At 43.2% G+C, this 16,015-nt stretch overlaps 1 protein-coding gene across 1 annotated transcript in view; it reads right to left on the bottom strand.

Moving 5' to 3' along the window:
* Positions 1–4,662: 4,662 nt before the first annotated feature.
* The window catches only part of prim1 (DNA primase subunit 1), an 86,068-nt gene continuing 74,715 nt past the window's right edge, over positions 4,663–16,015 (bottom strand). Inside the window, exons 12-13 of the mRNA XM_084333227.1 lie at positions 5,797–5,895; positions 4,663–5,628 (exon numbers count right to left, since the gene is read on the bottom strand). Coding sequence (XP_084189353.1) covers positions 5,609–5,628; positions 5,797–5,895 — 119 coding nt within the window. The 3' untranslated portion in view covers positions 4,663–5,608. The remainder of the gene's footprint in view (positions 5,629–5,796; positions 5,896–16,015) is intronic.

Raw genomic sequence — 16,015 nt, 5'->3', positions numbered from 1 at the left:
TAATAAATGAAGAGGTAATATCTATGAAACGTTAGTCTTTGGTAGATATGTGATTGGTAGATTGGAATAAATAACATAGATAGTAATAAGCTCAACAAGACAAACGTCTTTCTCTGATTGATTGATTGAAAACTTTATTAACAGATTGCAGAATGGGTACAGTACAGTACAGCTCAATACATACAATTGTTAAGGGGATGCAGACCAGAGAAAGACTTTCGTCTTGTTTACATCAGGGTCCCCCATTTTCAATTCATCATAACATTGACATACAGATAGACAGTACTGCTACATCTATACATTTATGACATACCAGATTTGCAAATACAGTACTGTTTGTGATACAAAAAGAGTCCAGAAAAGAGAGAATATACATTTGACATAGAAACTGTACATTGGAGGAGGTTGGGTAGGTGGGGTGGGGGGGGGGGACTGTACATTTTGGGTGGGTGGGTGGGGGGGCGGAGGGGTCGGGTAGGAGTTTATTTTTGGGTGGGGGACACTGTACAAGCAAAACTGTACATTGGAATATTGACAAAACCATACTAGGTAATTTACTGTACATTGGAGGGGGTTGGGTTAGGACATTTACAGGGGCCAGTTACGAATTGCAGTCTCCCGTAGGTGTTCTTTAAGAGCGGTTTTGAATGTGGGTAGTGATTCACATTCCTTTACAGCTTTGGGTAGGGAGTTCCACATTGATGTGGCATAATTGTGAAACGTGTTTAGTCCCTTGTTTGAGCCGAATCTGGGTTTAACATGATTTGTGGAGCTCCCTCTGGTGTTGTGATCGTGGTATTCACTGACCTTTGGGAAGTATTTTGACATGTACATGGGTACCTTGGTCGTGTAGTGTATCTTGTAGACCAGGCCCATTGCAAGTTGCTGTACTCTGTCGTCTACTCTAAGCCATCCTAGGTTGTCAAAGTGGGCCGGGGTGAGGTGGGTTCTAGGAGTCAGGTCAAGCAGTAGTCTGACCAGTTCGTTTTGAGATGTTTGTAATTTTGTTTTTAGCGCCTCTGGTCTGCATCCCCTTAACAATTGTGTGTATTAAGCCGTAGTGTGTTGTACCCATTCTGCAATCTGTTAAATAAAGTTTAATTCATTCACTCTAAAAGCAAGTGTTTAACCTTCAAAAACCATGTCCGAAATGTTCCCACCCTTTTCCAAAACAGGAGGCTCGCATTATAATCAGATGTGTCTCAAACCATACAAGGCCCGTTCGATTTGCTGTACATTTGTAAGTATTTTCTATGAAGACTGATTATATTGTGAATTTCCTATTTTGGAAAAGGACATGTATCATGGTACCCACAGCCGTAAAATTATGTGAATCCCTACCCTCCTTCAAAACCTCTCTCAAAGATCACCTACGGGTGGCTGAAATTAGAAACTGGCCCCTGAAAGTGTCAGAACACAAGATCTGGGTTCTTTGATGGCAGAGACTTGGATCAAAGAAGTGGACACAAAGACAGAAGTTGCTTTGTTAGCAAGAAGATGTGGTCGTTTATCTAGGTTCTGAAGGTTGCATGAAAAAATACAGACAGATCGATCTGGACTCAATAGTGACAGTATCAAGCTCTTCGCCGAGTAGCAAGGATATCAGAATGAGTGAACAAGTCTTGTTTCCTCCTGGTATATATTAGCAGTTCATCCTACCAGATAGAGGTTTGGTGACAGATGGTATGACAGGTCTGATCATTTAAAGGCATGGTTTCACCCTGGTGATATTTGAGGACATGCCGGGCCGTCTGGCACTTTAGTGGCTTTCTGCTCAGTCAGAGATCAAATATAATGGCAGAAAAGGGATGATTTTGTACTAGAGGGTTCTTGTAATAAAAGTTATTGTAATATAGAGTAGTGGAGTTTGAGATTGATTCTATCTATCAGGTCTAAGTGTTAATTTGATAGGGATTGGATAATCTATTTAGATAATAACATATGTCCTGGCTTTCTGATTAGTGCCAAGTCAGCTTTTCACCAAACTGTGACCAACCTGCAGGCCAGTTGGTCTATTCTTAAACGGCCTGATCTGGACGTTTGACTAGGCAGACTGTAACCTTTTAATTAGGGAGAATAAAACAAATATATTGCATGCTGCTCTGGTTCTATGTAAGATATTAATTAACCATGATATAATATGGAGTAATCTATGGGGCAAATCTATGTGTCAAATCTAAACTGTATGTTTCTATGTGTATATTTTTAGGGAATGGTGGTTTTACAACTCCAGAGTGATTTTAGATAGCAAAGCTACTTTAGATAGAAGATCCTAAAAGATACTGGCTATAAGGATATTAATACTTCAGTGGAATATTAATGAATATATATTACACCCCGGTAAATGTCCAAATCCACCCACACAACCCCCTCCAATGTACAGTTTCTTCCCCTTCGGATGTATATTTATTTTTTTATGATATTTTTTTTCTTACACAGTAGGCCTACTGTATATTTGTATGTCATAAATGTCCTGATTAATTGAAAATGGAGGACCCTGATGTAAACAAGACAAAAGTATTTTTCTGGTCTGCATCCCCTTAGCAGGTTTTTGACAGCTAAAACACTTGCCCCATTGGATTATGTTGGAGCCTGGTGTACTCAATACAGTGAAGTGATCAGTGAAATTATGGCATCATCATTATGACGGACAGTTTAGATAGGACCTGGGTTTAAAAAAAGAAACAAGTGAATCTGTCCTTAAGAGATTTATTGGGATGTTTTCTCATAATTCTATATTGGTATTCTAGAACTCCGTAGGTTTCAATGATCAGTAGTAATTTGAATGTCGAGTTCTCAAAATTATATCTCACATGATATGTACACCTGAAGAAAGGATTATACTGTGTATGATCCTCTGCATTTAACCCATGCTAACTATTTAGGAGTGGGCAGCAGCCACACTCCAGTGCCCGGAGGCCAACTCCAGTTCCAATCATCATCTCTAGGATTAAAAGGGCAATGTTGTCTAAAGGTGATGTTTTTCAAACGGGGACTGGACTCAAACCCTTCGAAATAGCAACCACATTCATTAACTATCAAAGCTGTAACATTTTTAAAAACAATAAAAATGTATCATCTGAAAAAATTAGACAATAACAGTTAACTCAATACTAAGTATTCAAAAACAACCAATTATGAACTGCAAAAGATGTGAGGGGTGATATTAAAAACAGGAAATGCAGAAATTAAACAACCACGCATAAGCTGGAATCGAGAAAGTCAGAACATGCGACACTGTCATCCACACACCTTTTAAAGTTACTCCCTTTACAATGAATGGGAGCCTGAGTTTGAGAATTCATAGGTTTGAACCTTTACATCCAAATATTAATATTACCGATTACTGTACTCAAAAAACTTTTATTTATTTTACAAATTGCTTGATGCATGGCTGTACAATCGCACAATGCAATAACCAACATGGAGAAACAGAATATAAAAACAGGCATTATGGTAATAATACAAAATCATGTCACTACAGAGGGGGGATCAACAAGAGGCAATAGTCTACTACAGAGAGACATGGGCCTCATCTTGGTTCATGGTAGCGATATAGGCAGCACTGGCAGATGTAACCTAACAGCCTGTTGGCAGAATGCAGATGTAACCTAACAGCCTGCTGGCAGGATGCAGATGTAACCTAACATCCTGTTGGCAGGATGCAGATGTAACCTAACATCCTGCTGGCAGAATGCAGATGTAACCTAACAGCCTGCTGGCAGGATGCAGATGTAACCTAACATCCTGTTGGCAGAATGCAGATGTAACCTAACAGCCTGCTGGCAGGATGCAGATGTAACCTAACATCCTGTTGGCAGGATGCAGATGTAACCTAACAGCCTGCTGGCAGGATGCAGATGTAACCTAACATCCTGTTGGCAGGATGCAGATGTAACCTAACATCCTGCTGGCAGAATGCAGATGTAACCTAACAGCCTGCTGGCAGAATGCAGATGTAACCTAACATCCTGTTGGCAGAATGCAGATGTAACCTAACATCCTGCTGGCAGAATGCAGACGTAACCTAACATCCTGTTGGCAGAATGCAGATGTAACCTAACATCCTGTTGGCAGAATGCAGATGTAACCTAACATCCTGCTGGCAGAATGCAGATGTAACCTAACAGCCTGTTGGCAGAATGCAGATGTAACCTAACAGCCTGTTGGCAGGATGCAGATGTAACCTAACATCCTGCTGGCAGAATGCAGATGTAACCTAACATCCTGCTGGCAGAATGCAGATGTAACCTAACAGCCTGTTGGCAGGATGCAGATGTAACCTAACATCCTGCTGGCAGAATGCAGATGTAACCTAACATCCTGCTGGCAGAATGCAGATGTAACCTAACATCCTGCTGGCAGAATGCAGATGTAACCTAACAGCCTGTTGGCAGAATGCAGATGTAACCTAACAGCCTGTTGGCAGGATGCAGATGTAACCTAACATCCTGCTGGCAGAATGCAGATGTAACCTAACATCCTGCTGGCAGAATGCAGATGTAACCTAACATCCTGCTGGCAGAATGCAGATGTAACCTAACATCCTGTTGGCAGAATGCAGATGTAACCTAACATCCTGCTGGCAGAATGCAGATGTAACCTAACATCCTGCTGGCAGAATGCAGATGTAACCTAACATCCTGTTGGCAGGATGCAGACGTAACCTAACATCCTGTTGGCAGAATGCAGATGTAACCTAACAGCCTGTTGGCAGGATGCAGACGTAACCTAACATCCTGCTGGCAGGATGCAGACGTAACCTAACATCCTGCTGGCAGAATGCAGATGTAACCTAACATCCTGTTGGCAGAATGCAGATGTAACCTAACATCCTGTTGGCAGGATGCAGACGTAACCTAACATCCTGTTGGCAGAATGCAGATGTAACCTAACAGCCTGTTGGCAGGATGCAGACGTAACCTAACATCCTGTTGGCAGAATGCAGATGTAACCTAACATCCTGCTGGCAGAATGCAGATGTAACCTAACATCCTGCTGGCAGGATGCTCTGGTTGAGCTCTCAGGGAGTCCAGTATGGTTTGCACCGAAAACTCCTTGTGGAAAGACAGTTCCCTCAAGCGTGTTACAGTTTTTAAAAAGAGAAACAATGATTTATTTCAGATTGGCCAATTACAGTGTATTTAGCTGCATAACCTAAACAAACCCATGATAAGAATGTCACCGTCACCAAAATAAGCCGAATCTCAATGAAGAAAGGGAAAATAACTGGTCTAGAAGTCCTTCTGAACATCTGCAGGAACTGGTCTAGAAGTCCTTCTGAACATCTGCAGGAACTGGTCTAGAAGTCCTTCTGAAGATCTGCAGGAACTGGTCTAGAAGTCCTTCTGAAGATCTGCATGAACTGGTCTAGAAGTCCTTCTGAACATCTGCAGGAACTAGTCTAGAAGTCCTTCTGAACATCTGCAGGAACTGGTCTAGAAGTCCTTCTGAAGATCTGCATTAACTGGTCTAGAAGTCCTTCTGAACATCTGCAGGAACTGGTCTAGAAGTCCTTCTGAACATCTGCAGGAACTGGTCTAGAAGTCCTTCTGAAGATCTGCAGGAACTAGTCTAGAAGTCCTTCTGAAGATCTGCAGGAACTGGTCTAGAAGTCCTTCTGAAGATCTGCAGAGAAAGAAAAAAAAAGGAAAAATAATGACAATGTGGAAAAACAAATGGCAATGGAACCATCTCAAACCCGCCCTCTTTTCTTGATCCTCCAATCACAACTGTTGCTTCCAGATAGGTCAATTCATATGAATGAATAAACAGACAGATATGATCAAAACGTACCACTCTTCTTAAGAAGCTCTCCTTTCCGAGCGCGAGCCATTCCGTCCAGAAATAGATCAAACAGTTTCACATACTTTGCCAGACTCGTTCGTTTGTAATCTGTGGAGGGAATGGACAGTCGTGTCGTTCATCAAGCCAATTCCACCACGTTCCATCCATTATTCTTGGTAATATACACGTGATAATAGGTCAAATACAAATAAAAGTGGTAGTGCTCTAAGATGTTGTTCACATTTAACAGAAACACTACTGCTTGCACATCCAAAAGCAACACTTTCCATTGACTAGCATGGAAAAATCGAAGCGCAGTGAACTCCCAAGCATAACATTGTGAACTGCTCAAGCAGCATCACAAACTCAAAACTGCTCAAGCAGCATCACAAACTCAAAACTGCTCAAGCAGCATCACAAACTCAAAACTGCTTCGATTTAGTGCATAGTATTAGTTGATATCACGATTATTAACACATTAATTGCCAAGAACGAGTTATTTCTTTTATTCGCTATATCTATTCATAATTCATGGCTGCAGCCTCTGTAGACCCTTCAGACCCTGTCTGAGCTGGCAGACGGTCAACACCGCCCTCTACTACCTTGCGGAGCTACTGCATTCCATTGGAAATGGGCTGGTGTGTTTTATGAGCCGATCTGAGCCGTGGGGGCGGGGTTTAAATACTCGGGCGAGCCAGGGGCTTACAATGACGGCATGGAATACTAACCCCACCCGCCCGTTCATGTGTAACGCTCTGTAATGTCGGGGACATGATCGCTGTGGATAACTGGAATGGCGATCAGATAATTGGATTCTTTTTTTTGCATTACATCAGATACCAGGTAAGGACTCTATACAGGGCTCTACGCTAACCTTTTTCACTAGGGTCACAGGTGCTCCTAAATGAACAAATTTAGGAGCACACAAAGAAATTTAGGAGCACCCAAAAATATTTAGGAGCACAGTGAAAATATTTCAAGAAACTTTTTTAAATAAATGTATATTTGTACAGTGCGTGCATGTGCAAACGGGAACGGGACACACATCTGTGCAATAGCACATACCACCAAAGTCACTGGCCCACTGTGTGTGTGTATCTGCGTGTGCAAACGGGAATGGGACACAGACATTTGAACTATTAATTAAGTGATTAATGCCTACTGTGGCAAAGTTGTAGCCAACAACTAGGCCTAATAAGAAAGGCAGTGACATTGAACAAAAAGGAGACACTGGCATTACCACCAGGGCCATCAGTAGAGGGGGGAGCTAGTGTTGCTCTTCTAGAAAAATAATCCTTTCAGGGTTGCCTATTGAAATACTGTACACCTCCAGTACAGAAACATTGTTTATGAGTTTGCGTGTCAGGTAGACCATTGATTGACAGTCGATTCTGCCAATTACGACGTCACACCGCTTGCACTCTGGCCGTCCGGCGCTGCAGCTGGACCCTATTGCCCACCTCTGTGGTTGATAACGCTAGCCAAGTTAGCTGTACACACATACACATTGGGCCAGTTACTTTGGTGTAGGGGTGTAACAATGCATCGCAATGCATCGATCCTACTTTGCAATATTTACAAAACATGACATTGTTTTCGAACTCTAGCCACGGGAAAATGTTTAGCCAATTCACGTTAAATTTGTAAAGACTTACGCATTCCTTTCTGTAGGACCTCTGTTGCCAAATTCTCATTTGTTTATCAAGGTGCAGTGATGTGGAATGATATACAAAATCTAATAGAAACATGTTCCACTTTAAATATATTTAAAAGTAAGCTTAAAAAAGAACTACAGATCATGTAGTCTATAGTATCGATGTGTATTTGTGTAAAGTATTTAAATTTTTTTTACCCAACATTATAATATAATATATAATGCTGTATTGTATGTATCTGTGTGTATGAGAGAGCGATATGCACATGTGTTTGTGCATAATGTGGGGGGGGGGCGGGGAGGGATCTTTTTGTGTAGTTATCCTATATAGGTTTAAGAGGGGAGGTCGCTTATAAGCCCTTGGGTTTTTTGACCTTTCCTGCACATTTTAACTGTTCTTCTTTTTACTTATTTTATTCCAGAATGTATATTTGTAAGTGCGAATAACAATAATAAAAAAAAAAAAATGTCTTCCCTCCGGCTCCAGTGGGTGTAGCTTCGCTAGCTACAGTGGGTACATTGGGTGCTACAGTGGGGGTAGTAGTGGGTGTAGCCTCGCTAGCTTGGCCAACTTCGCTAGCATGCTGGCTAGCATCAGTATCTTGGTTAACGTTAACGTTAACCATCACCTCTGTAACATGAGCCTGATTTCTCATTCTCCGGTATCTTTCGCGCAAAATAAAAATGAATGGGCTTCAACATGGCTGTATTGTCTGACTCAGACAGTGACGCGGTTTACTTTCAGTTTCCGTCACGTGACCACAGGAAACTCTACTGTGATTGGAACGTTTATGCGGCTGTGAACTGTGGGACTTGTAGTTTTTTAACGATTCTCGCAGCGGAGAAAAAAAAGAACGAATGAGGCTGTAATCTGCACTCGCACGCCGTGCGAGTAATTGATTTTTCAGGTTCGCACACACATATTTTTAGGAGCATATGCGAGCAATATGGTCGCACTGTAGAGCCCTGCTATATATAAAATAGGAATGCCCCGATCACGTTTTTTGCCACCAATATGATCACCGATCGTTAGGGATACCCCGATCACGTTTTTTGCCACCGATACCGATCAACGATAGTCTATGAGCCATATCGGCCGATACCGATAGTTTTTGGTTTTATAAAAGAAGAAAAAGAGAAAATATATTATTATTTTTTTTTTATAAAATATATATATTATATAATCATACTTGTAGTTGTATTATCTGTGAGACATCGCCACCACGCAACAAGTCAAAATGCTCGCTATCTGCAAACAGCTCCACTGTCTGTGTGTATACTCGAGTAGCCTCCAGCTGCAGCCAGGATTCTCCGGCGCTGCAGCTGGACCCTATTGGCAGGGCTGTACGTTAACTTTTTTTGCACATAGCACTGGTGCTACAGAGGTTGATAGTTTTGTAGCACAGGCCAAAATCTTGTAGCACGAGTATAAAACGTCTCTAAAATATCTAAAAACAACCACAAGTAGTGCAGTTCATTACTTAAATAGGTATGTGACTGGCAAGGGACATGAATCTTGCATACAGGGCACACAAAATCCAAACTTTAACAAGAAATGCTTTCAGACAAATTCTTTCTTTATTTGCCCAAAAAAAACGAAGTATGTTGTGAAGTGTATAGATAGATGTGAAATGTATAGATGTAGCAGTACTGTCTATCTGTATGTCGTGTATGTCATATGTTATGATGAATTGAAAATGGGGGACCCTGATGTAAACAAGACGAAAGTCTCTCTCTGGTCTGCATCCCCTTAACAATTGTGTGTATTGAGCCGTACTGTATTGTACCCATTCTGGAATCTGTTAATAAAGTTTTCAATCAATCAATCAAGTTAACTTTGAACCTCGGTTGTCAAGCCGCGTCAATGTTGTGTATGCATCTGAGTGGCATCACAACGGTGTTCACTGTGCCTTTAAGACAGCACGGTGGCCTTACGACGGTGCTGTGAAGTACCGTCAAGTGTCGTGGTAACGTCAGTTGGGTTGGTGTGCTGTTGTGCACAGCTAGCCCCTTTCGTGACTGCGATGTGCAAGCCAGGGGCTTTTGAGCATGAAATAAAATGTCTAACCTTACGTCGTAGTCCGGTGCGTTTTTGGAAACATTATAGACTATAGTCATAACAGATACACCTAGCTAACATGGGGCTGGCTGCTTTGAGCACACGCGCACACGGGGCTAACCGCTAACGTTAGCTAGCAAGCAGCTATAGCTAAAACGCTAACTAGAAGCTAACCACTGTATACAGTTCTAATAGACTAACATACACCTCTGTGATTTAAAGGGGAACTATCTTATAAATGGCCTTTTTCAGTGTTTAGCATTGTTTCCTAGCTATGTGGACTTATATGAATATGATCTATGTCTCTAATTCTCATATTGGCGCATTCTTCCAATTCTCCTCTCACAATATTCACCCTCACTGAACTGAGTCATCTGAAAATGTGCTGATTTGTGATGTCAGAGAGACTCAGCTGCATAATAATGTGGCTGTGTGGCATCAGGCTCATCAGGTGGCTGATGCCCAGGCTCAAAACGGCTTAAGATCTTGAGGTAGAAAAATGCTGTTTTTGAGTACTTGATTAGAAATACAAAACAATTACAGAGGTGTTCCATAGACTCACAGGAATTGTGTAAAAGTGCCCAAATAGTGAAAGAAATAGTAAAATAGTTCCCCTTTAAATGTGTCCTTGCCTTAGACTCGAGGGTTGTACTAGGGTTGGATGCAGACATGCAGTTCCCCGTTGGTCAGTCTGTCTGTTTTCCATCTTCTGCTGTGTTTAACGTTATCTGTTTGCAAGTGCTTGCTTGACTGATGGCTAGTACCGCGGGACTTTTATTCAACATTCTATATTTCCGCGGGTTGGCGAGTACTGCAGGAACTTTTATTAAACATTCTATGTCGCCGTGGCCCATTCAACTTAATACCGTCACTCTTTTCTTTTTCTGCCACACGGGCCATCGCACCAGTGCTACTGAAGTCAATCCATTCATCGCACAGACTGACGTCAGTGTAGCACGTGCAACATATATATCGCACTGTACAGCCCTGCTATTGGTATATAGTAGGGTCATCTGTGGCACTTCCGTGACCGTGGAGAGCGAAGGTCCGTTTCTCAATGGATTTGTCATCTAGGAGGGTTAATAAACAAATTTAGCCGGGGTGTATTTTTTAAAAAGGCGGGGACAATTCGTGAGAGACCAAAATCCAAAATGGCTGGCGTGGAAATGAACTTTTTAATGGTTTGACCTACAATGATGCACAATACATGGTTTCAGAGCTTATTTTGATCAAGGAACACATATTTGGTGTTTATATAATGATTTGACCTATTGTTGACCTTCAAATGCAAGATGGCTGCCAATTTCGAGCTCCAAAAGGGATCTTTTTTAAAATCGTCACAGAGCCTTCATATTAGGCTCTAATGAAAGCTCTGCTCATGATGAGTTGAATAATATACAGTATAATTACACAGAAGTAATCTCTGAGGTCAATAAAGTCAATGTTTGTGTGTAAACAACAGCTGATTTGCGGTTCTCCATTAAATAGGGTAGGCTACTGAGAATATGGTGTCCAGTTCATACCATCACATTTTCATAATGAACCAAACATTATTTTGCACTATAGCCTAACATAAAATAGTATTCTGTATGCAAAGCTAGCAAGGTTAGTTGCTTGAGCCGAATTTAACCCTTGTGCGCTGCTTATTTATTTATCTTACTTTGGTGTTAACAAAAACTATGGGTCTGAATGTACCACATCACTGGACAGCGCACTACCACTGCTATCAACCTGGGCGTAAATGTCCATGGCATGACAAGGAGTAAAGATCTGGTAGACACTCTGCACAAGAGTGGTGTCTGCATCAGCTCTGCAGATACACTGCTCCTCTATGACCACTGGGTTCTGATGGATGTGGAGGCATCAGCAACCTGCCCACAGGAGGTCGCAGACAGCAAGCCAGCTATCGTGATCATCGACAATGACGACTTCAAGATTGACACTATGACAGGTGTCCTACTACAGGAGCCCATCGAACAAATGTCATGTATGTGCAGCCAGAGAGCTATGAAAAGAAACCAGGCAAAGAGACTGCTGAAACGCTCACCAAGAAGAAGGAAATCTGCACAGCTAAAGCAGAAGTGTGCAGAACTGACAATGTTTGCCAGTACAGATGCCCCCCTGGTAGCAAGAGTGAGCCACCTGCTCGTCCCGGGGTAGATCCACCAGTGGATGGGTCAGCTCCGCAGCTCGCTCGCTCTGTGATACATGCACTGTCTCGTGTAGACAATCATGGCACAAGACCACCACCTGAAGAGCAGCGAGTTCCAGGATACAGTGGTGCCCAGTCCTGCTGTCATCCACCACCCAACAAGAGCAAGCCTTACTACCACACAACATACAATAAACCTACAAGCAAGTCAGTGGTGAATGACATCATGGTGAAACATGTGGAGGCCATGCGGCTGAAGAATATTCCATTCTCCTTTCTTGTTGGTGACCTGCCCACCTACAAGACGATCACTCAGCTCAAGGCGGAGAATCCAGAAATGTTCAAGGACATCGTCCCAATCCTCGGAGCTTTCCACCAGCTGATGTCCTACATCTATGCCATCTACAAGAGATTCAAGGGCTCTGGAATGGCAGACACTCTGGTTACAGCAGGGGTAGTAGTGGAGGGGTTGGTAGACCAAGCACTACGAGGAAAGCACTACAGACGGGGCATGCGGTGCATCCTGCTCTTGAGAGAGGTTCTTATCCCAAATCAACTGTCAAAGATTCTTGAGCACAAAGAACTATCGGAAGACATCAAGGAGAACCTCAACATTCTGTGGAATGCACTGACTGAAACTCAAGAGGCTCTACAGACAGCTTACTGTGATCTTGAGAATGATGGCGACATGAAGGAGCTGATCAACAGAGTTTATGAGAAGCCTGGCACAGACATCGGGGACTTTTGGGTCTCGTTCTTGGAGATGTCTGACCCACATGTACAATGTTTTGATGCATGCCATGGAAGAAATGGCTCTGAGTACCTATCGTCAACCTACAACATGCTGCCAGGACTGATGGCATACGACAACCATGACTATGGGAGGTGGTTGCCAGACTACTGGGCAATGCTCTCTTCACTGTCAGATGAGCAAATGGAGTTCAACGATCACTTTACCCAGTCGATGACAGGGCTACCCTACTCCTGCCAGCCCCTCAATCTTTGGATAGAAACAACTATGAATCTGAACTCCAAGCTAAAGCAAATATGGACTCAGCTTTTAAAGAATGAAAAAACTGTTCTCAACAACAAGGAATGCAAACAACGTTGCAAGGGTGAAGTCTACTGTGAAGCGGGGCCTCCAGTGCCAGCGTCGTCACAGGAAGCGTGTCGAATGCCAGCCAGCGAGGATGAAGAAGGATGAGCAAGCAGTTCAGGACCTGTAGGCATGCATGAGGGATTTTGAAGCTGACCCATTTGACATCTCCCCACCTACACTGAGGTCACTACAGTCTGGCCTGGTCACCTCACCAGAGTTACTGCATGACCTTAAGACTGCAATTCCAGATGGCCATGCTCAGGTTGAGACTTTTCTGCAAGAGCGGGTGTTCACCAAGATCAAGCCTCTTACTGCAACCATCCACAGGAATAAGAGACAGAATTTTGCAAGTGAAAAGAGCTGCGCACCTTCTGGTGCTCATATGCAGGTGGCCAATATGGAGAGATCAGGACGAGCGGCCCTGGTGGACCTAGCAGAGGGATCTGGTATGATACAACTTGAATCATCCCTTGAAAGAAGAGTGACAAGAGGAGTGCCTTTCACTCTTCAATGTGGATGGAAGACTGTGAAGAGCAAGTTGTTAGAGCTTTTCAACATAGAACCAGTTCCTGAGGAACAGCAAAACTACGTGAGCCTTGTAGACATGGGTCTGATATGGCGGCTTGCCACCCCCACACCTGAGGAAACGGGATGGTTCAGAGTACCGTAAACAGAGTGTCTGCCACACCAGAGCCCTTGATCTCTTGTAGATGGCATAGATGTAGGACATCAGCTGGTGGAAAAACTTCGAGGATTGAGATGATGTCCTTGAACATTTCTGGATTCTCCGCCTTGAGCTGAGTGATCGTCTTGTAGGTGGGCAGGTCACCAACAAGAAAGGATAATGGAATATTCTTCAGCCGCATGGCCTCCACATGTTTCACCATGATGTCATTCACCACTGACTTGCTTGGAGGTTTATTGTATGTTGTATGGTAGTAAGGCTTGCTCTTGTTGGGTGGTGGATGACAGCAGGACTGGGCACCACTGTATCCTGGAACTCGCTGCTCTTTAGGTGGTGTTCTTGTACCATGATTGTCTACACGAGACAGTGCATGTATCACAGAGCGAGCACACTGCGGAGCTGACCCATCCACTGGTGGATCTACCCCGGGACGAGCAGGTGGCTCACTCTTGCTACCAGGGGGGCATCTGTACTGGCAAACCATTGTCAGTTCTGCACACTTCTGCTTTAGCTGTGCAGATTTCCTTCTTCTTGGTGAGTGTTTCAGCAGTCTCTTTGCCTGGTTTCTTTTCATAGCTCTCTGGCTGCACGTACATGACATTTGTTCGATGGGCTCCTGTAGTAGGACACCTGTCATAGTGTCAATCTTGAAGTCGTCATGTCGATGATCACGATAGCTGGCTTGCTGTCTGCGATCTCCTGTGGGCAGGTTGCTGATGCCTCCACATCCATCAGAACCCAGTGGTCATAGAGGAGCAGTGTATCTGCAGAGCTGATGCAGACACCACTCTTGTGCAGAGTGTCTACCAGATCTTTACTCCTTGTCATGCTATGGACATTTACGCCCCGGTTGATAGCAGTGGTAGTGCGCTGTCCAGTGATGTGGTACATTCGGACCCAGAGTTTTTGTTAACACCAAAGTAAGATAAATAAATAAGCAGCGCACAAGGGTTAAATTCGGCTCAAGCAACTAACCTTGCTAGCTTTGCATACAGAATACAATTTTATGTTAGGGTATAGTGCAAAATAATTTTTGGTTCATTATGAAAATGTGATGGTATAGGCGGCTGGGTGGCGTAGCGGAGATTGCGCTCGTCACCAATGCAAGAGACTCCGGTCTCGAATCACAGTGTCAGCATTGCTTGCGGCTTGGGCCAGTCGTCATACTATCTCAATTGGCAGAGGTAGCGGGGTGGAAGTCGATGGGTGGGGATTGGACGCTGTGGACAGCGACTCCTACAGGTCGGTTGGGTGACGCCTGCACAGCAGAGACAGAGACGTGTTACTCCACTGAGAGTCCGTGCTGTCTGGTGAAAAGATGCGACAGGCTGCCTCCTCGTGTACCGGAGGGGACACGTGATGCAAGGCTTCTACCCTCACTACAACCGACCAGTGGGGGGCATAGTCTAGCAACGTTCAAGACAGGGGAGGGGAGAATTGGCTATACGAAATTGGGATGGGAGGAAAATAGAAAAATAAGGAGAAAGAGTGGATAAAAAAAAAGGAAAATGTGATGGTATATGGAATACACCATATTCTCAGTAGCCTACCCTATTTAATGGAAAACCGCAAATCAGTAACTGTTGTTTACACACAAACATTGACTTTATTGACCTCAGAGATTACTTCTGTGTACTTATACTGTATATTATTCAACTCATCATGAGCAGAGCTTTCATTAGAGCCTAATATGAAGGCTCTGTGACGATTTTGAAAAAAATACTGTTTGGAGCAAAAAATTGGCAGCCATCTTGCATTTGAAGGTCAACAATAGGTCAAATCATTATATAAACACCAAATATGTATTCCTTGATCAGAATAAGCTCTGAAACCATGTATTGTGCATCATTGTAGGTCAAACCATTAAAAAGTTAATTTCCACGGCAGCCATTTTGGATTTTGGTCTCTCACGAATTTCCCCCGCCTTTTAAAAAAATACACCCCGGCTAAATTTGTTTATTAACACTCCTAGATGACAAATCCATTGAGAAACGGACCTTCGCTCTCCACGGTCACGGAAGTGCCACAGATGACCCTACTAATACTCTGCTTTGGTCAAATCACATTCAGCATGCCCTCAGCTAGCCCCTTTCGTGACTGCGATGCAAGCCAGGGGCTCGAATACGCATCGAATCAATGTCATAAGACATTGATATCAGGAGCTATCTGTAACTACTGCTAGCCGGCTAGATAACGTTAAGACAACGCCTCAGTGAACTATTTAGTTTACTGGGACATTTCATATAAACAGTGAGCTAACGTGAGCTAACGTTGGCTACCGAGCTAACGGAGGTATCATGCACTCGACTATTGCTGGAGCATTTGTTGATATCAGGAGCTATAAGTAGCTAGCCAGCTAGATACCGTTAGACAATGCCTCATGTATTAAACTAAAAGTAAATAGTTGACTGGGTCATTTTGTTTAAACAGTAACATTAGCTAGGTAGCTAACGTTAGCTCACAGAGGTTGTGTTTAACTCTTTCAGTGCCACGCCTGGTTTTCCGTTTTACCGCTTGAATGCCACCATCGGCGCCAATGTTAACGTTAATATCGCCTAATCTATGTTTTAAATTATGGC

Source organism: Notolepis coatsorum (assembly GCF_963971535.1).
Source record: "Notolepis coatsorum genome assembly, chromosome: 17".
Taxonomy (NCBI): domain Eukaryota; kingdom Metazoa; phylum Chordata; class Actinopteri; order Aulopiformes; family Paralepididae; genus Notolepis; species Notolepis coatsorum.
This window is presented reverse-complemented; position numbering and strand designations above follow the sequence as displayed.